Source organism: Daphnia carinata, chromosome 9, assembly GCF_022539665.2.
Source record: "Daphnia carinata strain CSIRO-1 chromosome 9, CSIRO_AGI_Dcar_HiC_V3, whole genome shotgun sequence".
NCBI lineage: Eukaryota > Metazoa > Arthropoda > Branchiopoda > Diplostraca > Daphniidae > Daphnia > Daphnia carinata.
In genome coordinates, this window is record NC_081339.1 from 7,973,619 (window position 1) to 7,995,739 (window position 22,121).

The 22,121-nt window shown below is 40.3% G+C and overlaps 6 protein-coding genes across 7 annotated transcripts; 3 read left to right on the top strand and 3 right to left on the bottom strand.

Annotated features, from left to right (window-relative positions):
- Window positions 1-789: 789 nt before the first annotated feature.
- LOC130700911 (uncharacterized) lies at window positions 790-1,737 on the bottom strand. Its single transcript, XM_057522908.2, has 3 exons — window positions 1,469-1,737; window positions 1,057-1,373; window positions 790-978 (listed from the first exon to the last, which is right to left on the bottom strand). Exons 1-3 carry the CDS (start codon window positions 1,704-1,706, stop codon window positions 871-873), a joined length of 663 nt encoding a protein of 220 aa, XP_057378891.1. The 5' UTR covers window positions 1,707-1,737; the 3' UTR covers window positions 790-870.
- A 3,650-nt stretch (window positions 1,738-5,387) lies between these two features.
- Window positions 5,388-8,811, top strand: LOC130700897 (uncharacterized). Its single transcript, XM_057522885.2, has 8 exons — window positions 5,388-5,697; window positions 6,835-6,889; window positions 6,964-7,052; window positions 7,139-7,234; window positions 7,305-7,367; window positions 7,471-7,557; window positions 7,698-7,915; window positions 7,996-8,811. Exons 1-8 carry the CDS (start codon window positions 5,518-5,520, stop codon window positions 8,600-8,602), a joined length of 1,395 nt encoding a protein of 464 aa, XP_057378868.1. The 5' UTR covers window positions 5,388-5,517; the 3' UTR covers window positions 8,603-8,811.
- A 46-nt stretch (window positions 8,812-8,857) lies between these two features.
- Window positions 8,858-11,339, bottom strand: LOC130700893 (NCK-interacting protein with SH3 domain-like). Of its 2 annotated transcripts, none has more exons than XM_057522881.2 (5): window positions 11,185-11,339; window positions 10,542-10,690; window positions 9,425-10,469; window positions 9,164-9,345; window positions 8,858-9,098 (listed from the first exon to the last, which is right to left on the bottom strand). In XM_057522881.2, exons 2-5 carry the CDS (start codon window positions 10,683-10,685, stop codon window positions 8,895-8,897), a joined length of 1,575 nt encoding a protein of 524 aa, XP_057378864.1. In that variant the 5' UTR covers window positions 10,686-10,690; window positions 11,185-11,339; the 3' UTR covers window positions 8,858-8,894. The 2 variants fall into 2 exon arrangements, with proteins under 2 accessions (XP_057378864.1, XP_057378865.1); XM_057522882.2 differs by having other exon boundaries at window positions 10,542-10,685; window positions 11,185-11,328.
- A 4,005-nt stretch (window positions 11,340-15,344) lies between these two features.
- On the bottom strand, window positions 15,345-17,013 carry LOC130700905 (uncharacterized). The gene is made up of 5 exons (XM_057522899.2): window positions 16,791-17,013; window positions 16,412-16,726; window positions 16,065-16,343; window positions 15,665-15,999; window positions 15,345-15,542 (listed from the first exon to the last, which is right to left on the bottom strand). Exons 2-5 carry the CDS (start codon window positions 16,623-16,625, stop codon window positions 15,471-15,473), a joined length of 900 nt encoding a protein of 299 aa, XP_057378882.1. The 5' UTR covers window positions 16,626-16,726; window positions 16,791-17,013; the 3' UTR covers window positions 15,345-15,470.
- A 635-nt stretch (window positions 17,014-17,648) lies between these two features.
- On the top strand, window positions 17,649-20,170 carry LOC130700891 (sequestosome-1-like). The gene is made up of 5 exons (XM_057522878.2): window positions 17,649-17,966; window positions 18,060-18,385; window positions 18,449-18,782; window positions 18,852-19,694; window positions 19,762-20,170. Exons 1-5 carry the CDS (start codon window positions 17,792-17,794, stop codon window positions 19,914-19,916), a joined length of 1,833 nt encoding a protein of 610 aa, XP_057378861.1. The 5' UTR covers window positions 17,649-17,791; the 3' UTR covers window positions 19,917-20,170.
- A 158-nt stretch (window positions 20,171-20,328) lies between these two features.
- On the top strand, window positions 20,329-21,874 carry LOC130700904 (uncharacterized). The gene is made up of 8 exons (XM_057522898.2): window positions 20,329-20,546; window positions 20,620-20,707; window positions 20,783-20,961; window positions 21,077-21,157; window positions 21,227-21,324; window positions 21,388-21,474; window positions 21,537-21,578; window positions 21,641-21,874. Exons 1-8 carry the CDS (start codon window positions 20,384-20,386, stop codon window positions 21,836-21,838), a joined length of 936 nt encoding a protein of 311 aa, XP_057378881.1. The 5' UTR covers window positions 20,329-20,383; the 3' UTR covers window positions 21,839-21,874.
- The last annotated feature ends 247 nt before the right edge of the window (window positions 21,875-22,121 follow it).

Genomic DNA, 22,121 nt, shown 5'->3' on the forward strand with positions numbered 1-22,121 from the left:
CGTATTAGAACAGCTCTGAATTTCAAATGATTGTCGTCGTGCCACTCGCAACGCTCACCCAACACTGGAGTTCCTCTTGAAACTGTCAAATTAACTGAAAACCGAGTTTTTTAAGTGGCAAGAGGTCGCGTAAAGTGCATCAACTCGATGTGTTAGAATACTAATCAAACTCATAGATTCACCTCTCTGTTCTTGATCGAAAAAAATTTTTTCTCAAAAGCCTTTGGAACATAGCTCCTCTCCTCAAGAAGTGGCAGTTTCAAGATAGGTCGAGGTCTACGAACCCGTGTATTGTTTTCTTTTAACAATGACGACATTTATGTGGCTGTTTTTGAAACACTTGATGGCTTTTATACACTCGTTTTACCACATGGTGTGCATTATTCTTTTCTGTACAAACGTTTTACAGAGCTTGGGAATTTCATCCTCATTCGACACGAGTTTTAGGCTTTCGAGATGAATGCCATCCGAAATGATGGATGCATTTAAATGTAAAGGAATGTTTCAAATTGTGCCGGGATACGGTACGCCCTATCCCCGCCCTCTCACCGAGTAAACCGACCAGAAGTCGTGACTTGTGCCTAATCGAAAACACGGTAATCACGAGCTTTATATGCCTAGCCATGTACGGATTCGCCTATACGGACATGAGGTAGAACACTCCTAGATGTTTATTTACGTCTTATACATTCCAACAAAAGGTTCTGCATAACTAAAGACCATTCATGTGTGGATCAAAAAGGAAATTGTGATTAGAAAAAAATGTTTGAATTTTTATTTCAGTTATTACTTGAGAGTTATACATCTATGAGTATTGAAATTGTTAAAAAATTAAAGGAAATGTGAATAAGCATTTATAAAGCGAATACGTCACATTACTCGCAACGTACACGTCTTCAACTTGATTTTAGTCGACTCGAAAGCTGAACTTTCATTCTGTTTGCTTAGCAGCTGCTTCATCTCCGGCAAGCAAATAGGCTAATAAAATAACAGTCCAAATGTAATTTCTAAAGAAAAAATATCTGCTAAAAATATGAATCATAATAATGTAAATACCTGATCTCCGGCGAAACGGATAAATACGTGTTCCGGATGTTTACCGGCGGTGTCGCACTGGCCGCACAGAGTGAAATCACCATCGCAATCGAGACATTTGTACACGAAGCCAACAAGCGGATTCTTGCAGCTTGAACAAATCAAATGGCGATGAGGATTGCCCTGACAATTACCCGTAATGGATGGCCTTGTCGTTTGGATAAATATCCGTATGGGACTCTCTTGGTCATCCAAATGGCCATGTGTTATGACTCTTAAGGCAGCCAACGTCTCTTTAATATTATCACACGGTATGGCAATCCTATCGTTCTCCTCATCTATAAAATGAATTTATAATTCAAATCCATATATCCATGCGACATTAGAAGGTCAGGATTAAATTATTTCAATAAAAATTTCAATTATTTCATACCAACGTAGACAATACGTGTGGGTACATCGGCCAGTTGAGGGTAGACGTTCAGGACTCTCTGGCCGAGCGAAATGTGGCTAAAAGATGCTGTGTCGGCAGTGGTGGTGTTGCCTGTGACGTAAGACCATGTGAGGAATTTGTAGCTGTTAGCGTCGACCGTCCCATCGGTTGCCATGACGCCGCACTTGAAGGTCAGCGTGACTTCGGGCATGTTCATTATAGGATTCAGACTCAACATTGATGATTTCCGTTTTGATAAACTAGCTTGAACACTGCTGCAACTATGACTGCGCTTTCTTTAGAGTCTTTGGCTTGGTTTACTTAAGTAAACGTTGTTTTAGCGTCATCGTACATCGTTGTTTTAACGTTGACATTCCTATTTTAAAGGGCTTTTCGCTTTAAAAAAAATTCCCAAACTAGTCTTTTGCTGGAGACAATGGCATTGTCGTACATGAATAAACGTTTAGCAGGAAATATATTGACGCAAGGATAGATGTGTTTTCAGATCAAACACGACCGTGTTTCACGTTACGCAAAGCTTCTATCCTTGTTTTGGAGTTAGTATTTATTCTGGAACACGGTTGAAATGTATTCCGATTGGTCGTATCACAGAAGTATTCTCCTTTAAAGGCGATAAACAATTGCACAAACATAAATTCCAACTTCCGTGTTTGGCCATGTCTTTGTTTCAACATCTTTTGATCGCATTGGTGATTGCGTTGCTAAAGCAAATGTGTTGAAACAATACGTCGTGGCTGGTAGTTTTTTTTGTGGCGGAAGTCAACGAAATATCCGTCTTTTCTTCATCCGGACCTTGTCGGTTCAGGGTCACGTCTTTGATAGTTAAATGACTCTTTCTGTTGCGTATCGGATTGAAGTCGAAAGAGATAGGCAAAAAAACAACATCGGTCATAAAAACTGTGAATCCTTTTACTTTCGGGAGTTAGGGGACGGTGGTTAACGAGGCATTGGCATTCTATGCAAAATACATGTTGACGGCGGATCGTCCATTACGTGTAAGAATGTTGCGCAAAAAAAAGCATGTAACAAAAATGGTTGCATAATCGAATAAAAAATGTTGCAAAAGTAAACATCGATGGCATTTACGATCGTTAAAAGACTCTGGTATGGTAATCTCTGTTAATATTTTCATTCCCCGGATTGAATCATTCCCATTGATGGAAGCTAGTACAGCGCGCTTGTCACACCAATCAAGAAATACAACATGATGGAGAGTTGCGCAAATGTGAGGAGAAAATTCTTTAAAATACATAAAATAAAAACAAGTAGGATGGAAAAAGAAAAGAGGATAAAAAATAGTAAACCAGATTTTTCACGCATTGCCGGACATAATTGGCGAATAAAATTTGAACGCTGGACGTGGGTCGATGGGTGCGAAATTTAAAAGCCGTTTGATGCTGCAAACTAGCTTTCTACGTGGAACTTGACTTGTAAGTCGTACAAGTATAGGAACGTGCTTTTGCATTTCGTTTGTCGTTTATCTCGAGTCTGTGTATATTATTGAAAAATTAAAGGTTGTTGAATTGTGTTTATTAGTATACGTGCAACCACAAACAATGGAATTGGAATAGTTTCCCCGTCTGTTTGTTTCCGCAATTTAAATCACTGGGGTTCTAATTTCTTAAAACAATACTCCAAAGTAAGCTGACTTCTGAATGATGAGCCAATACATCCTTGACAACTGTATCTTACAGTTTATTTGTTTGTTGTATAATTTGACACGGACAGGAAGCTATAGTCTACTGACATACCATCCCAAATGATCATCCGTATATTAAATTAACTGAACTTCAGTTTAGACCACAAGACAAATCCCGATGATTTATTGTTCAGCCAATTTGTATGACTTTCCCGCAGTCGAAATGCAAGACGAGAATGATCGAACCATCCTATTTGCTTACTCACCGAGGCGTTTCAAAATAGGAAGCCATCATCGTTGCAAGTGGAAATAAATTGATTGCTTACCACAGCCAGCGTTCTTACACCGGTTGTTAGACACGTGGCAAGTTCCGTTTGAAATTGTTGAACCTCGTTTCCCTGTTCAAATTTATTACAAATGCAAGTAGAAAAACAATAAATGTCTTATTCTTCGTTTGTCCTAAACATGCAGGTTTGTACCGTAATAAACAAGTGTTTTTTAAAGGATCCTTTCGCTGAGGAAAAATGGCATTTACCTGTGTTTGCATTTAAGCAATTCGCTAGTTATTAACGATGTACGTCATTTCAATTTCTCAATCATTCTTCAGTATTTTTTTTCCTCTTTGCTAGCGGAGAATCAAAGCTAACGAATGAATCATATGAGCTCTTCAAGGCAGCGTAGGCTATAAAAAATAAGTTCTCAAATAACCGTGAACTAATGGTCACGTAACAAGTTACGGAGAATAAGAAATCGTGAGCTGGCAAGAATAAGGAAAAACACAAATCAATTCCAAAAATGCATGTTACAACTCAGAGATTCATATGACTCAACATACTCCGCTATCCATTGATGGGTTTCACTATACGTAACTAGCTAAAGAATAAATCAAATATAAAAGAATGGGGAGTTTTGCGTTCGTCGGGTCACGAACGTGAATAGTTCCAAAGCTATTCGGACAAGATTATGGCGTTGCACGATTGTGTTGCGCAATTTTTTAAAAGCTACCTAGTAGGTTAAGATTCTTTTTAAACAACGAAGAGGAAAAAAACGAAACATTTGCCAATTATTTTCATTTTCTTAATTGGAGAAAACGTTCAAGAAAAGTACAAAGTCTAGTTTGATTGTTCCTGGAAGAGAGAGGAGGATAAACCAGATTGCGCATGACTATTGTTTTCAGTTTTCCTTTTGTTACGTTTTTTCGTGTGACAACACTGGAACATTCGATTTTCTCCCGCAAATCGATTTAAAAAAAAAAAAGAGAGAGAGAAATAAAAGTGTGGGATCATTAAAATAAATTCTAACCAGGTCTCTCTTTTTTCTGAATATCGCAAACTCTCATGTACCCATTTCCCTAACATCCTGTAGTCATTAAGGCAAGGTAAGCAACAACTTGTGCAGGATGGTAACCTAAGAATAATCAGTTCAACAGAGTGGAAACGTATAGGGGAAAAGAAAAAAAGGTTTTTACAAAAAAAAAAAAGAGGAGGGTGTTCCAAAAAGGAAGAGAAAGATTAAAGGGAAACCAAAAATGAAAGGGGATTTTCAAAGAGTCACGGCAGAGGATGAGAGAGGAAGCCACCTGTGAAAACACCCGCTTTGCATAAAGAGAAAAAAGAAAAAAAAAAAGAAGGCCGACAATCTTTTTGTTTTGATTTTGTCCTGCGGGAAGGTCTTTCTGTCTCCGTCCAACGAGAAGTAACAAGACCCTCCTCCTCACACACGTTTCTTCCCTCCCCCTCGGGTTTTTCGTTCGCCACAAACACACGACCGTTGTAGTATAGTAGTGGAAAAAAAAATCTACACACACACACAGTGCCTTTCCTTTCTTCAGCTTGTTCGTTTTCCTATATATTCATTAGTGTTCGGTCTGGCGGTAACCCACACGCACCGACAGTGCAGCGTTTCCTTAGTTTTCGTTCCAGAGGGAAAAACACAAGTTTTCCAGTTTTGTTCAAACCGACGATAGTACCCGGATTTATCGTCTAGTTTAACATTTTGATTTAATAAGAAAGACATTTATCCATGGATTCATGGACATTTTTGTGTGTTTTTTCTTTGCTGTCCAAAGTGGCAGTGTTCGGTTTTCTCTATGTGAACAAGTGAACAAACAAAGGAAGGGTAACCACCTTTGAATTCGTCCCCCGGAAAGTAAGAAAACACTCGGGACAAAAGAATTTCGAGACGTTTTGGGAGGGCAAGACGCGTTTCTCATGCCCAATCCTGAAAGCTGCACCTAAACTCAGGTGTGGCAGCTGTTTAAGGTGTTGTCCCTTTGTTTTTTTTGCCTGCAAAATAGAAAAGAAAAAAAGGTCCGCCAGAGAGCATATTGGTAGCTGTTGTGCGTGATTTTCCATCAGTTTTCTTCACGACGACGGGTAGAAAAAAAAAAATGAAACGCGGTAAAACAGACGAGGATGGACAGAACGTACGGGATAAATTACAAGAACTAGAAAACCAACACGACGGACATCATCATCATCATCAACGACCAGCCACCGTTCCGTTATTGAATCGGTGTTGCTGTTTCAGTTTGCTGACTGGTGCCGTCTTCACGGGTATCTACGCTACGGTAAACGAAAAATGTTGTTGTACTTTGCTCTTATTTGTTCACGTCATTAACTCTCTCGATGTAATATCAATTGTATCTGCGATTTGATAGTGCGAGGTGAATATCTCCGTTTGAAATTAGGCGTGGTTTAAAGGAACAGGTGGATGTAGGAAGAAACATAGTTTGATGTTTGTGGCGAGTTTTCTTTTTTTTTTTTGGTTCAGCGTAAAACGATATCAGTGTTCCAATCTGATGCGCTTTCCAAAAGGTGTTAAATGTACAACATGTCCTCCTACAGGTACTTAGCCCCCCCTACGATAATTTGGTCGTGCACGGTAGGCTCTTTAAGTGCAGAACGCTATAAGACTACAGGGTTTCTATTTTCATGGGCAGAGAGGGGCTGTGCAGAGAGACTCTCGTAAAAATTACGGACGATGACGCTGCGGTTGGATGTATCTACGTATATAATCAATGGGAAAAAAAGCCCTTTTCGAGTTGATTCCACACAAAAAAAAACTGTGTGTAGGAGGAGGGAAGAAGGCGTTTTACGACGAGACACGAACCGCAAAATAATACCAGGAGATGGGGGAGTCTTCTCCTTGCCTCTATGATTGCGTAGAGAAGTCGGATGTGTTTTTGTTTTTATTTTTTAACGGGAAAACGCACATGATTGAAGATGAAAATAACTGCTGGAGACTTTTTTGCGAGTAGCAAGCGGTATAAAAAAGAAAGAATTGTACACACAGTGCTAGAGTGACGCCGCTATTCAAAGAAGAGATCGATCCTCATCTACACAGCGGTTTGTCTACCGTAGCAGCAATAGCGTAGGCGGAGAATAGAGGCCATCGTCCCATTGAAACTTGTCTTTCAATTATGACGCAAGGAGCTGCTTTTTTTTATTTTTTATTTCGAGTTGAATGCCAGATGGAGAGATAGCTGCCAGATATACCGGTGCGGAGGGAGGGGGGGAGGGAATTCCATTTCCTTTTGGCTTGAAATCTCAATACCTAACGGCGTGCTATTCAAAACGTTATGTCAACCAACCTGTAATCATATGCGCAACAATTCGTTTGCAGTTCTTTTTTTAACATTAGGAAAAACCTTCAATTACATTAATTTATTCTTATTATTTATGATTTAAATAAAATTTGGATAAAGGCTGTTTACATTTGTGCATTCGCCATTGAGCTCTGGTTGATTACCGAAGCAAAAGGTACGATACATTTCCTGCTTTGCGCATAATTTGTTTAGTTTTAATTGAAGAACATTTAAATCACTTATAAACAGATGAATTACCTTCTCCGCCTTACATTCTTTGTTTGGTTTACTTTATCATTTGGATTATGTCAGTGGCCTTGCTCGTTGGACTTGCCCTGGTAATGAATCGCAACACCATTTAATTAACCAGTTATACAAAATGGTTTCAAAACATAAATACATCATTTTTAATTGAATATTGCAGAGAAGAACGCAACCCATTTTAGCTTGGTTACTGTGCTTGATTGTGGTATTCTTTCCGGAATGCGGACTCGTTATGTTCATGAGTCTCTATTACTGGGTATACAGTTTAAAAAACCAAATTTTTTAAAATATCCTATTTTAATGTTTCGGCACACATTCTTTTGCAGACACTGAGTACGTCATTCGGCACGGTAGAATTGGTATTTTGGATCGTCCGCGCTTCAATGAATGTAAGTAGACGATAAAAAATTGTGCCCTTAATAGGCGCTATGTTCCACGGCGGTACATTTGAAAAGCTATAAACTGTTTTCGCGTGTTGCATTTGGTCCGCAGATTTTGGGGGCGATCCAAGTCTTTTCTCTTTATTCACAATGGAAAGAGGAAAAGAACGTCGGGCGAAGATTACGCGATCTTAGCATGGTAATACTATTGCTGCATCGTTATGACACACTTTTTTTCCAGACCGACTTCAAAAGCATTTCATTAATTTAAAAAGAAAAGCAACTTGTTATCAATAGAGACTTCCTGTGTGCATAAGTAATTCTTATTTGGGCCATTAGCATACGTCTCCGATGTCTAACGGTTACTATACGAACCCCATAATTAAGACACCATTGCCGGGGAGCCTCAGAGCTGGTTATCACAATGCCGCTTATCTCAACTCGAACGTGAATTTGCATCGACACATGCAAATGCACGGCAACCGTCAACAAGTCAACGCTGCCATGGCATCGTTGGATCGTACACGCAAACATTTCGCAAAACACTCGTTAAACCGGTAAACCCAATTTTTTTTATGTCGTTCCAGAATCTTTGCGCGATAACAGCCTAATCCCATTTTGCCTTGGTTCGTTACAGATCCATATCTTCCGTATCGCAACTCTACCCAAAGGATGAGACCGATTGTGGCAAGGTGTTCACTAAAGGTGAGATGGCGAACGGCTTTACGGTTTTCGACCAGTGGCAACAGCATCAGCAGTGGCTGGAACAGAAAAAAATGGGGATAACTCCAGAACCTGGAATGGCATTTGGTCCTATGGGCATCGCTGGAGTTGGACTAGATGATTCGGAATTGGGACCGATGGATAACGGCTGTTGCCCGCAGCATTCCATGCGGTTTACGAACGATGGCGATTACTTGAATCGGGCCCCACTTTCGCGTGCCGTCAGCACGCTCTTGTTGAATCGTCACTGCCCGTCTCAATTTGCAATTCCAAATTTTGATCGACAACGCCAGTTTTTAATTGGCTCCAATTCGGTTAGCAGCCAAGCTCCGCCAATGAGACGGGCCCATTCCATGAACGATTTAAATCTTAGGGCTTCCTCAACCTCATGCGATATCAAGTTCGGTCGAACAAACAGGCCGCATTTCGATTATATTCGGTCGGCCGGACGTCACGGACATATAATTACGCGAGGCGAATCTGACGACTTCCAGCGAAGCTACAAAGACGTCGCTTTGTAAACTTTGGATGATAGGCCTTGAAAAAAAATAATAATGTTTGAAAAATCACGTGCGTTGTCTCTTTCAAAAGGTCCCTGACAACAAACATGCAGCTTCGAAAAAAAAAGTTACCTGATATTTTTTTGTGTTGTTGTTATATCTCGTCAAGGTAGCGTATAGACACACTGCCTCTGATTTGCACCTTTAACAATACATTTTGTTTGCCCTTACCTCTAGCTTTTTTTTGTCAGGCTTGATGTTGATTTAACATGAGTGTTGGACTAGTTTATTTTTTTAGATCGAAGGAAGTACTTTAAGATCTTTCGAGAAAATCAGGAAATTCGTGATAAATTTGCATAATTTTGTGATGATCTTGTTGCATGGCTGTGGATGGGCTTCCTAATTTGTCTGACTCTTCACGTATGACTTTTAAACATTTTGCGAAATCGCCTTTTTTATAATCTGGACAATTGACCCTAATTATGGCATGATAAAGCTGCAAGGCGTCTGACCGTCTCTAAAAAAAAAACATTTTTTCAACATTATCCAGGTTTGAAAAAAAAACACGCTTAGAGGAAATACCTTATCTCCTGGCCCATAGTCAGTGAGCCGTCTTAAAATGACATCAAGCAAAACTTCTAGGTCAGCTGTGTAAAACAGTTTGGCTGTTTCAACTCCTGAAAAGAGTCCAAGCATCAAGCTGGACACAGAATCAGCTTGATTCTTATCATGTTGTTCGCCAAGGTATTGTTTAATAGGATCATCTAGAATTGAAAAAAAAAATTATTCAGAGTCCAACATCAAAAGATGCAAACGAAACAAATCAAAATATTCAAATGTTACCTTCTCTGTTGTAGAGCAGCAAGATCTTTTCGATAAGGCTGTCACACATACTTCTATTAGCTAAACAAAGCAAAACCGGATTGTTCTCCGAAGACACTAAACTGAACTGCCGATACAGGGCCAAAATTAAATGCATTGCGGCACTAGTGATTGTCAAACATTCCTGATCTTTTTCATCACTTGTAGCTATGGAAACGGATTCCGTTTCTAACACGTCAACGAGAAGAGCAATCAAGTTCTCTCCGAGCTCATTTTGCTGCGCGAAAGATAGTGGTTCGTGGCAACATAACGTCACAGTTAGAACTCGGATCGACCAATAAATGCGATCTTTATTGATATCTTTTGCAGTGCCAATCGCTTGGATATCTCTGGCCAATTCGGAAGGAAGAACTGAGTTGATGGCCACGTTGACGAATGTTGGCAAGAGTTGGAGGGCATGGAAGAGAATGGCAAGTATCGGTTTCCGTTTTCTCCATGAGGTTTCGGCTTGCAAACGGTGAACCAACTGCAACAGTAAGGCACAATCATGACGTTCAAGGGCAGCAATCAGCAAAGCGCGATCAGCATGTGTTGTGAGGTTTAACATTTCATTCCAAGTTTCTTCTGGAACATCAGTCTCTTGATCTGAGGCAAATTCCATGATTAAACCAACCACCCGATCCAAATGGTGACTATCTAGTCCGCCACGGCGGATGTCCATGGAAATCTGATCTGTATCGGTATTAAGAATGCGCTCTATTCCATTCGGAATGTGACGAACGTTCTCTTGCAAGTATTTCAGAGTTTCGAGAATGGCCCCTTGCGCCTGCTGGAACGTACACCTCGTGTTGTGGCGAACGAGTGATGTTAATTCGTACATCTGTTTGGCTGCCAAGTGTTCTAGCTCCATTTCTAGTTTCATTCGAGATTCTTTTAGGTTCTCTATAACAGCTGCTTGGTCACGACTAGCTGACCGCTTGGAAGAAATTCGTTTTAAAATATCATCGATGTGTTTGATTTCTTCTATTTTGGAACATGGGGCTACGGTGAGGTAATTGGCTGGAGCCTGGAATAAACCGCGTATCAATACGTAGTAGATGTAATTCATCCCATAATTATTGGGAATTAAAATACTTACATAGCCGTTTTCTCCATTTAGCTTAATGACGTGAACCCATTCGTGATCCTTGTTAGTTCTTTTTAATGTCACGAAAAGGTCATTTTCAGCAAAACTTAGCGTGCCCTCGTACGGCGCTTGGAAATCGTACATTGCGCGCAGCATCTTCCCTACAAAGAACAATACATGAATGCGAAACCATTGCTTTAATTAACTTATGAACATACAAGCTCAAAAGATAAAATTTAAATAGGTTAATTTTAATGGCTTAGAAGCCTGAAAAGTACTTCTTCCTATTTTTTGTGCCACAATATTTAAATGATAAATAAGAAAAACATGTTTGATACATAACAAAGATGTAATCAAAATGGATGGAAATCATGCCATGGCCATATAGTTAAACAACATGATATCATGTAGTTTGTTTACAAGAATTTATTTAAGCAAAGAGAGGCATGCACAATTCAACAACTAGGGACTACAATTAACAATAAGAAGTTACAAAACAGGAATCCATCCATACATCTACGCTTTCAATGTGCACCCAATACTTCTAAATTTTCAACTTAACATGCAATACATACTTTAATTTATGTTTCCCCATTGCTGACTGAAAGAACGATAGAAAAGCGAATCGCTAAGTAACTGTAATTGCATATCTTACGTTGCTAGGCAGCAAACCGGGTAGAGATAGATGAAGATGATCAGATTTTTACTGAATTAGGTTATTCGTTATCTATATAAAATGTCAACATGCTTCTTAATGTCTTACAGCATTACATCAATTGTTTGGTTGATCCTGAAAGTGAATATAGGTCCAAGGAATATGAAAGAGAAAGTAAATGACAGAACACTTTGTCAATACAAAACAGCGGAAAATAACAGGAAAATATCAATGTTTTGTCGTCTGCTAACGCAGAAAATGGCCATCTTATGGTACTTACTGAAGTTTCTTCCCAACTGTTAAACTCAAGGGTAAAATAATTTTACTTAGGGATGTATGTTGTCACTAGAGTGTCGCCATAATATTAAATGCATTAAATGGGCTATTTTATACTTTTAAGTGTAAAGAGTAAAAAAAAAAAAAAAATTGGGGTTGAGCACTCACTGACTTTTCCGAGATTCTAACGGGGGGTGCTCCCTACGAAGGTGCATCCCAGATCGCTATCAGATACGAAATCTACGATCCTTGAGGGGGATGCACCCCGTGAGACGATGGCACACGAATGCTACGGCGTGACTTGGCACTAGGTACCAACCGTCTACCGCTTAGTTCGTCTTGGCTGCCTCACAGAGCCCGTATCCGTTTTAAATCTCTTCCAATTCAGTGGCACTCAACCCTACATCAGTAATGGGGATAATGCAAATCGTTTATACTGTACCATAGACGACGAAAAACACCTACTGCTCGTTATGGCGTCCTTTGACCTTTAATGTTAAATTTCGCCAATAAGATAAACTATATTGACAAAATAAAAAAATGAACTGTATTCGCAACTTACCATGTTATTTATTGCTGCAAATTCCCTTAAAGCTAGAAAAATTTTAACACACAAAAAATGGTACAAAAGTAGCTGGTTTAAGCTCGGGAGCGTGAATGGGACAGGTATACCAGTCCTAACATAAGACTAGAAGCTACTCTTCGGTTGCCACCAGGTGGCGTCGGAGTAGCATGTTTCCAAGAAATATTTTTATAACTATCGTTCGGCCCGTTGACGAACGGACATGGAGCGAATTACCACTCCCGTAAGAATCAGCATTGGAATCCCTTTGTGATGCCTCGATCGTGGCAGACTCTTGTGAGACGACTATGTTGCGCTGTTCTTCGTTTAGGGCCACGTCAGCCGACTTATTTTCCTTTTCTGATCGTTTCAGATCTATCATAGAAGATTCATAGAAGATCATAGAAGGCCATGACACCCTAAATTGAATTTGAAATCTCCTATTTGCTCATTACCAACGCACTTCAACATCCCCTCAGCTCCTTGCGAGACATTTTAGTGAGTGAGGATTCATTCCAAAACGTTGACTTGTTTTTACACCAAGTGCATCAACGTCGCACAACGTCCCAACGTTCGGGTGTCGACCATTCCTGAAACTGCAACAAAAGATCAGAGAGCTAGAAAGACATACACAGTCCATATTTTTTTACGGGGAAACTGAACTCCTTCCAGCACAATAGGAGGCTACTTCTGCGATTTTTTTTTTACGATTCACTTTGTAGGCCTACTGCAGCATTAGTTTCGTTACTGCAAGAGAAGTAAGTAGACATTGCTGGAATTCTCTCGACAGTGACTACTGTTTGGTGTTAAAGAACGCGAAAACGGTTTGAGGTATTAGTACCCAAGAGAAGACGGCGAAGCTAGAAGCCGAATCCGAAGCCCAATCACTAACAAGTTATTCAAAAATGGCGAAGCCGCTACCATTTAAGTGTTATCTTTCAAATAAAAACGAACAAGATAAGGAAATTCGCCGTTTCACTCTTGAATTAGATAGGACGAATGATTTCAAGTATCTTACGAGGAAAATTATCTCCGTTTACCCACATCTGGAATGGGATAACAATCCTACCATTTCCTATATTGGTAAGCATTCTTTCTATTTTGTTTATAGCGATAGAGATGGCTAGTGAAATAAGCTAATAACATGTTTTTTGTTTTGTTTATTTTTTAACGATTCAGATGAAGAAGGAGACGAAGTGAGGATTTCTAGCGATAGGGAGCTAGCTATTATGTTCACCAAGTGTAAAGATAATGACCCATTCCGTCTTATTGTTCAATATAGTGATGATAAGAAACGTTAAGTTGTATCATCACCTTCTGGATCACGTGGAAATACCGAAGGGGAAATTTACTGGGGTGTGACTTGTGATGGCTGCCAAGGGGTTGTCAAAGGGCGTGTACAACTGGGAGGAGAAAACTATAAAAAATCGAAAAATTTGAGCCCTTCGTTCGGACGTTGTTTTTAGTTCTAAAGTAATAAAAATACCATTTTTAGATTCCTGGTAACACAGAAAATCGAATGTCACAGTATAACTTATAATGTTGAATGTAATGATCTATAATTAAATTTTGAAGTATTGAAATGTGTACAAACTACCACAAGGTGGCGCGAAAGAAGTGGCAAGTTACACTAATTTCAAAGAAAATGCTCTGTCAAATAAAGAATATTATTAAGGTAAACAAGTATTGGTATTGTATTTAAAAAAAAAACAGAACCAATAAAACAGACAATAAACGTGTATTAAAAATTTCCATGACGGCAACGCCTAGCTTAGCACTATGCCTTTGCATAACGAAAAGTCAGAAATGTAAACGTCAGGCACATGGTTAGGCACGGTCAGTAAGGCTGAGACCAGATTGCGTGAAATTCACATTTTAGATAGGTAGTGCGTCAGTTTCTTTTATTTTGTAGTTGTTAATATCACTTTGATATTTATGTTCAATTATGTAGTCGGGAGCTGATCAAATTTCCTTCAAAGTTTTATTTGTTTTTTCTCCAAAATGTTTTGTTTTACTTTATACAAGAAAGACAAATTGTAATGGGATCGTTGTTAACGCAGTTTCCTAATGACATCAGCTGTACATAAGAGCTCGTAATACAAGTATGTATTGGCGTGCGTAGATCTGGTGACTACAGGATCCCATCTGGAGAGAACGTCATGAACGCGAACAAGTGTTGGAAGAGGGGAAATACAATAACAGTGAGCGATGCTAGTGGGCGTGTTAAAGGCAAAATAAAAAAAGAGACAGAATTGCGATTGACGATATAAAAAGGCAGTGAGAAACTAGTGTTCAAGATGACAAACGAATGGGAGACCTGGTACTGAATGTACGCACGCCTTTTTTTTTATCTTCTGAGAAAGCAAATGACAGGTAACACTTTGTCAGTACAAAATAGCGGAAAATAACCGGAAAATATCAATGTCTTGTCTCCTAACGCAGAAAATGGCCATCTTAAGGTACTTACTGAAGTTTCTTTCCAACTGTCAAATTCTAGGGTAAAATAATTTTACTTAGAGATGTATGTTCCTGTGAGATTGTCGCCATAATATTAAATGCATTAAATGAGCTATTTTATACTTTTAAGTGTAAAGAGTAAAAAAAAAAAAAAAAAATTTGGGTTGAGCACTCACTGACTTTTCCGAGATTCTAACGGGGGGTGCTCCCTACGAAGGTGCATCCCAGATCGCTATCAGATACGAAATCTACGATCCTTGAGGGGGATGCACCCCGTGAGACGATGGCACACGAATGCTACGGCGTGACTTGGCACTAGGTACCAACCGTCTACCGCTTAGTTCGTCTTGGCTGCCTCACAGAGCCCGTATCCGTTTTAAATCTCTTCCAACCCAGTGTCACTCAACCCTACATTAATTATGGGGATAATGCAAATCGTTTATACTGTACCATAGGCGATGAAAAACACCTACTGCTCGTTATGGCGTCTTTTGACCTTTAATGTTAAATTTCACCAATAAGATAAACTTTTATGATAAAATAAAAAAATGAACTGTATTCGCAACTTACCATGTTATTTATTGCTGACAATTCCTTTAAAGCTAGAAAAACTGTAACACACAAAAAATGGTACAAAAGAAGCTGGTGTAAGCTCGGGAGCGTGAATGGGACAGGTATACCAGTCCTAACATAAGACTAGAAGCAACTCTTCGGCTGCCATCAGGTGGCGTCGGAGTAGCAGTTTCCAAGAAATATATTTATAACTGTCATTCCGCCCGTTATGTTCGCAATTGAATGGAAGTGAAAATGACTTGGAGATGGCTTATGATTTAAGTGTAAGTAACTGTAGAATTAAACAAGCCACTTTGAGATCATAAAATTTATTGAACAACATAAATTTAGAAGAATGTTTGAACCGTCAAATGAGATGCTGCATTTTCCAAAAAGTAAACAAAAGGCATATTTTCGTGTCGAGTGATCTTGTCTCACTCTACGGATTCCTGCACAGCATATCGAACGTAATGGAACTCATTTCATCCTCCATGGAACGTACGACCCCATCCTGTATTTCCGAATTTCAAAAGAAACAAAGAAAAAAAATTCCGCATAAGTTCAACGCCAAAACCAACGATAAATCAGACATATTGATAGGTAAGTTATGACAGATAAAAAAACATTATGGACTTGTGAACGATCCGATTGATGACTAGCGCAACTGCTTTCGGTGGTAAAACGACGACGGCGACCACCAATATCTATCCCGCCACCAACTCGTGTCCAATCCTCCTCGCCGGAATGACTCTGGACCGAAAACGAGGATGAAGATGACGATAATGTCGACGAACGGACAAGAGGCGAATCGCCATTCCCGAAATAATCAGCATCGGAATTCGATTGTGATGCCTTGATCGTGGTAGACTCTAGTGAGACGGCCATGTTCCGCTGTTCTTCATCTAGAGCCACGTCCGCCGACTTATTTTCCTTTTCTGATCGTTTCAAATCTGTCGTAGAAGATTTACCTATGTAAAAAACGATTGGACAGCTGTTTTTTATGAATATAGCATCAAATTCAAAATTAGCTAACCAAAATCTTCGAGGAGTGTGACGATACGCTCTCCCAGGGTGTGAATAGTTCTCTCAAGTCGATTTAAAGTGTCGACAATCTTTAACCCGCTATTTTCGCAGCAAGGAATTACAGCATTATATTCTTTATTTTGAAGTACGTCATTCGAGGGTTGCTTTTGGCCAGGTAACTGCACAAATATTTGAAGTGGCAAGCTAGACAGGTAGCTGAAACATTGTAATGCGGTCACCGTTTCCTTTATGTCGTCAATAGGCAGAATTATCTTATCATCGTATTTGTCTATATATAATTTGAAACAAACAGTGAATTGTAAAGTCGTAGTAGCAAATAAAACAAAAAGCACTTACCGATGAAAACAACTTGAAACGGTTGGACAACGTCAGGAAAAATAGTTTTCAATTTTTCTCTCAACGTTTGGGTTGTCGCGCTGCCTTTACTTTGTTGACGTGCATACAGTTTGGGCTGGTCATCAAACCAAGAAATGAATTTGAAATCTCCTATTTGCTTATCACCGACCAACAGACCGCACTTCAACATCACCGTCGATTCCTTGCAAGACATTTTGGAGAATGATGAATTATTTCCAAAATGTTGGCTTGTTTACACCATGGGCATCAACGTCGTACAACGTCCCAAAGTTTCCGTGTCGACCATTCTTGGAACTGCAACAAAGATCAGAATTAGAAACATATGCACAGTTTATATCAGTTTTACGTGGAACTGAACTGTTTCCTCCAAAATAGGAGGTTGCTTCTGCGATTCGAGCCCTTTTTGTCTCATGAAGAAAGAATCGTTTTTGGTGTATGACGAAAGAAAGGAATAGCAACGCACGGTGATGTGGCCATTGGTAATTCAACCAATCGTATGACTGTTTAAGCTGGAAAGGGATAACGAAGTAGCCATGTTATTTTAATTTGGCAGCAAATAAGGATTTTTAGCGAATCCCCATTTTCGTAATCAACCCTTTTCGCCTTGAAAAACAAAAAGTTTGATCTTTCAATTTAGTTTAGTTTTATGGTTGTCAAGTAGTCTTTGTGTGCGAAACGATAGTTTTCCTCGAAAAAAGAGAATGGTAATGGTTTTAGCCGCACGCGTTCACAAGGAACAGGACATGTTTTGATCGTAAACCAAAATTCAACGTAGTGCGTATGAATCATCCGAAATTGCGCAGTTGGTGGCATGAAGTCTGGATGTGTCACGTTATCATTACAAACTGATACCGAGGAACTGAAAAAAATACATTGTGTTCGCAGTCGACCTTAAAAAAACATAACAAAAGATGCTATAGCACAGAGGGGTGAATTAAAAGGAGAGCTGCCCAAAAATGATTTGGGTAAATTCTTTGTCTTTTTCGTTACTGGGGCAGTAGCAAAACTGCGATCGTAATGAAACATCATGGCGTCATTCTTGTCTTTCTTCCATTCTGTACTTCTTTCTAGAAACATGTTCCAACGGTTTTTAGGTTTTGAAATGTCATCTGTTGTTCGTCAGATGGCGTTGAAAGCCCAAATATTTTGTTGCCAGTCACGTTGTGCTTGCAGCATTTAGTTTCATTTCAGCACGAGAACTACGTAGACATTCCGGAATTCTCTGGAAAGTGACGCAACTAAAAGTGTTTTGGTATAAAAGACGCGAAAACAGTTCGAAGTATTAGTATTGAAAGAGAAGAAGGTGAAGCTAGAAGCAGAATCTGAAGCCCAATCACAAGCTGAACAAGTTAATCAAAAATGGCGAATACATTACCATTTAAGTGTTATCTTTTAACTAACAACGAACAAGATAAGGAAATTCGTCGTTTCACTGTTGACCCAGACGTGGTGGGTAATTTCACGTATCTTAGGGAGAAAGTCCGTTCCGTTTACCCACAGTTGCTACGTGAGAATTTCAGTATTTCCTATATTGGTAAGTATTTTCCCTTTGTTGTTTCAGATTGTGATGGCTAGTGAAGCAGGCTAACAATATGTTTTTTGTTTTCTTTGTTTTTTGATGATTCAGACGAAGAAGGAGACAAAGTGACAGTGTCTAGTGACGATGAGCTCTTGGGAGCCCTTATGTTTGCCAAGCGTAAAGATGATGAGCCATTCCGTCTCATTATTCAACTTACCGGTGGAGTGAGACCTGAAGGTGCATCACCACCTTCTGGGTCACCTGGCAATTGTGAAGGGGAAATCCACTGGGGTGTGACTTGTGATGGCTGTCAAGGGACTGTCAAAGGATTTCGCTATAAATGTTTCCAATGTCCTGATTTTGATCTATGCGGAAGATGTGAAACAGCAGGACAACATCCAGGACATACGCTTATTCGCGTTACAGGAGCTATGGTAATTTAAAAAAAAACTTATGCTTGTTAGGTGGTTTCTCAATAACACTGTTTTTGTTTTCAGCCTGTGTCATTCCAGGCAATGAGGAACTTACTGAATGGAGGGGCTGAAGTTCCACATTGGCGTCGGAAGCATCATGGACGTTTCCACCATCATCAAGGCCATCACGGATGGAGCGCCTGTTCCCAACCTGGCGCCAATGCTGAAGTTAATCCCCCAACCGCGGCGTCAGGGTGCAATAAAGGAGCAAATAAGCCAGATGGGAAGCCGCATTGTCCATACAAATTTTACATGGACCAGGCAAAAGAAACTGCCTCAAATTTCCAAGCTAACCACCCCGAATACCTTTCGAGTTTGGGCAGCACGATTGCGTCCGTCATAGAAGGGCTCGGACTAGGTAAAATGCTGTACGCGGTAGTATATTTTAGATCACAAGGTTTGACTTTTGTTTTCTTGTGTAATGTAGGACTTGGCGTTGGTAGCAGTGGTGGATCCTGCCCTCGTACATCTTCGCAGAAGCCAGAAGCAAAGAAAGAAAATATTGTCAAGCAGGAGACCAAACCCGAAGCGAAGAATAACAAACAAGAAGTAAAAAAAGAAGTTATCATTCCCGTCACTCTAGAGAGTGATGAGGTGCCTGTCAGCGCGTCCATTATGAACCCTTATGCTCAGCTATTTGACGCAATTGCGGTTGCGAGGGCTGTTGAAATGAGCAATGCCAACCTGGCAGCCGGCGCTGCTGCGGCCGCCCAAAAAAATGCAAATGCTGAAACTGCTGTTCCTAAAGTAAGTCCCCAGTCTGACATGACTTCACAGACGGGAATGACAGCTCAAGCGCCGCCTCAAGCTGTCGCTGAGGCCGTAGCTGAAGCAGTAGCACAGGCCCCTTCCCAGGCTGTCGCCGAGGCTGTTGCTGAAGCTGCTGCTTCAGCCCTTCCTCAGGCCGTAGCTGAGGCTGTTGCTGAGGCTGCTGCTTCGGCCCCTTCTCAGGCTGTCGCGGATGCTGTTGCTAAAGCTGCTGCAGAGGCCGCTAGTGCTGCTCAGACTGCCAGTATTCAAGCTCTGGCTGAGGCTGGTACTGCAGCCGAAAAAGATCCTTCTCCGTCACAGCAAAATGAAAATACGACAGCGAGCGTGAAGCCTTCCTCCCCGCGTGGTGATTCTGGTGACTGGACCATCGTAGACCATGGAACAGGAAACGCTAGTAGCGGTAGATCAACCCCTGCAGAGCCTGCCACCCAAACAGAGGGTGCCCGTCCGAAAAATCCGCCTCAAAAGCCAGTGCAGGAGAAGGTTCCGAGTCATCCAGGTAAACCAGAGTGATGTGTCTTTAAAGTGAAATACAATTGGTTTTAATTCTGATTTAAATAACGCAGATCCTTACATATGCGCTGCTTTGGAGACTATGCTGGCAATGGGATTTACCAATGAAGGAGGTTGGCTTGCCCAGCTATTGGAAGTCAAAGAGGGAGACATAGGAAAGACCCTAGACGTTTTACAGTCACAATTCCAGCGCCGTCAGCAGTTTTAGGAAAAATTACTGAATTCAAATTCCGCAATGGTAGTCGTGGAACTCGACGGATGCATTAATCGTTTTACTTTTCGCTACTCCAATTTTATACTGCATTATAATCACCTATCGTTAATCATGGTATTAAGACTCTTTCGCATTATTTTACCTATGTGTCCTGTTTAGTTTTTAGTTCTTCTTCATCGGTGATTGTAATCCGAGATTAGTTAGCAAGTGACACCTAGAAATACACGTATATCGACCGCGAAGATAAAAATTTGTATTTATTTTATTTCCCTTTTTTTTTTCAAGATAACGTGAAGGGTCTCTATTTGACTGGTTTTATCTGCCGGATCTGTGTGACAGGCCAGGTCCAAAGTGTTCCTTACAACCACAGAGTTCCACGTCAGTCGATCTTTTTAAGCCACGTAGCCGAGAAACACCTGTATAAGAGTGCGGTTTCCTTACCTTCGTTTGACAAGTATTTAATGTACACACACATGGCGAATCCTGCGGTTAAAGTTCTGTTTGTGGTGGTGGTTTTGTTCGCATCCTCATCCGCTTTGCCTACGACAAAATGTGCACGTGCGTCACCAGAGGAGCTCTGGTATTCTGATTACTCACCGATGCTCAAATCCACCTGTTTAGAGGGTATAACAGAGCCCACCAACATCCAACGTAAAGCCCTGCACTATCAATCATATAAATCTAATTATTTATTCAGAAATGTCGTACTACTTTCGGCTGATCTTGGACCGAGTGGAAGGCGATCATTTATTCACTTTCATCCCACACATTAAGGAGGATCCAGAGTAAGGTGTTCGCGTTCCACACAGCGATGAATTATAATCAATATGAAAATTTGTATTGACATTTATGCCGAGCAGGAAAGCGAAAAACCTCACAGAGAGCATGACCTTGGCAGAAAAGACAGCCCTTTTTCTTATGGGACAAGCATACGACGTCATAGAAGACTCTTGGTTGACCCTCGGAGAAACCAGCCGTCTGTTTTTGGCTGGTGGTGCGCCGGCCAGTGAGGTGGTCCGATCGATGGAAAACCTACAAAGTAAAAAAAAACGTCGTGTTACACCATGTGCTTTCTTCTCTCGAGTCAAAGCTTAGAGTACGACGTACGTCTTTCATTTTGTCCCACTGTTTCCTTTTTCTTGCCCTTTTCTTAGAAGCCCATGTTCACGCAAACGAACTGCTAATTGACGCTGGCCGCAAAATCGCATTTTTCTTCAGAGATATGCTGGAATTAGGTAATGATTTTTCATATAGGGGAATTGTAATTTCCAAAACTATATATACGTTCGTCTCTACGATTGCAGCTATTGAAGGAGTCACGCTCATGTTAGAAACAGAAGTGGACGAAGCACCGGAAGGTGATTATGAACTGGCTAAATTGATACAGGAGAAAATAATAAAGGTGAATTAAAATCCAAAAGATCGTAAATCTCTTTTTTAAATTCTAGCTCATTTCTGTTCACAGACATCACCTTTAGATTTAATTGGCATCATTGTTCGTCGATTTATTGGCAGAAGCATGGGCACTGTACAAACATCGCCCAACAAAGATGTAAAACTTGATGATTTTATAATTAGCATATCTTCTATCTCATTGTTTTTTTCGTACTTAAGGCTCCAGATGTTCTATTCAGTGTTATGCCGAGGATCAATCAGGTACGGCCTGTTGTTTTGTTTACCACACGTTTCACTGAAAACTTCACAATTTGAAAATGTAGATGGTTAATGACTTTAAAGCGATGATGGAAAGTGAACTGTTGACAGCCGAAAGTTGGACATCCTTCATGGAAAAAGAGCTCGAAAAGTCTTTGGTGGCTACAAAGAAACGCGAGCTAGAAAACTTTGTGCTTATTTATCGTAACGAAATTTACGTTTACGAAGTGCTAATGAATATGATCACTTCCTACACTGAATAAAGAACTATCTAACGTGTCTAGTGCAATACAACTGATTGAACATCACTACGGATAAGTTTCCTTTGCGTCAAATCAAGACAATCCTTCCACATTTATCCCGTCCAACTCACGTGTAATGCAAATGTGACGTGGAGGCCTTTGCGGGCTTACGAGGCCTTACTCGCGAGCAGGGATAAAAAAAAACGCTAGTCGGATCGAAGTTGCATATACGTAACCACCAATTAACTCACTTTTATTAACCAATAAAATTGCACTAATCCTAACGATATTGCAATCGCTAACA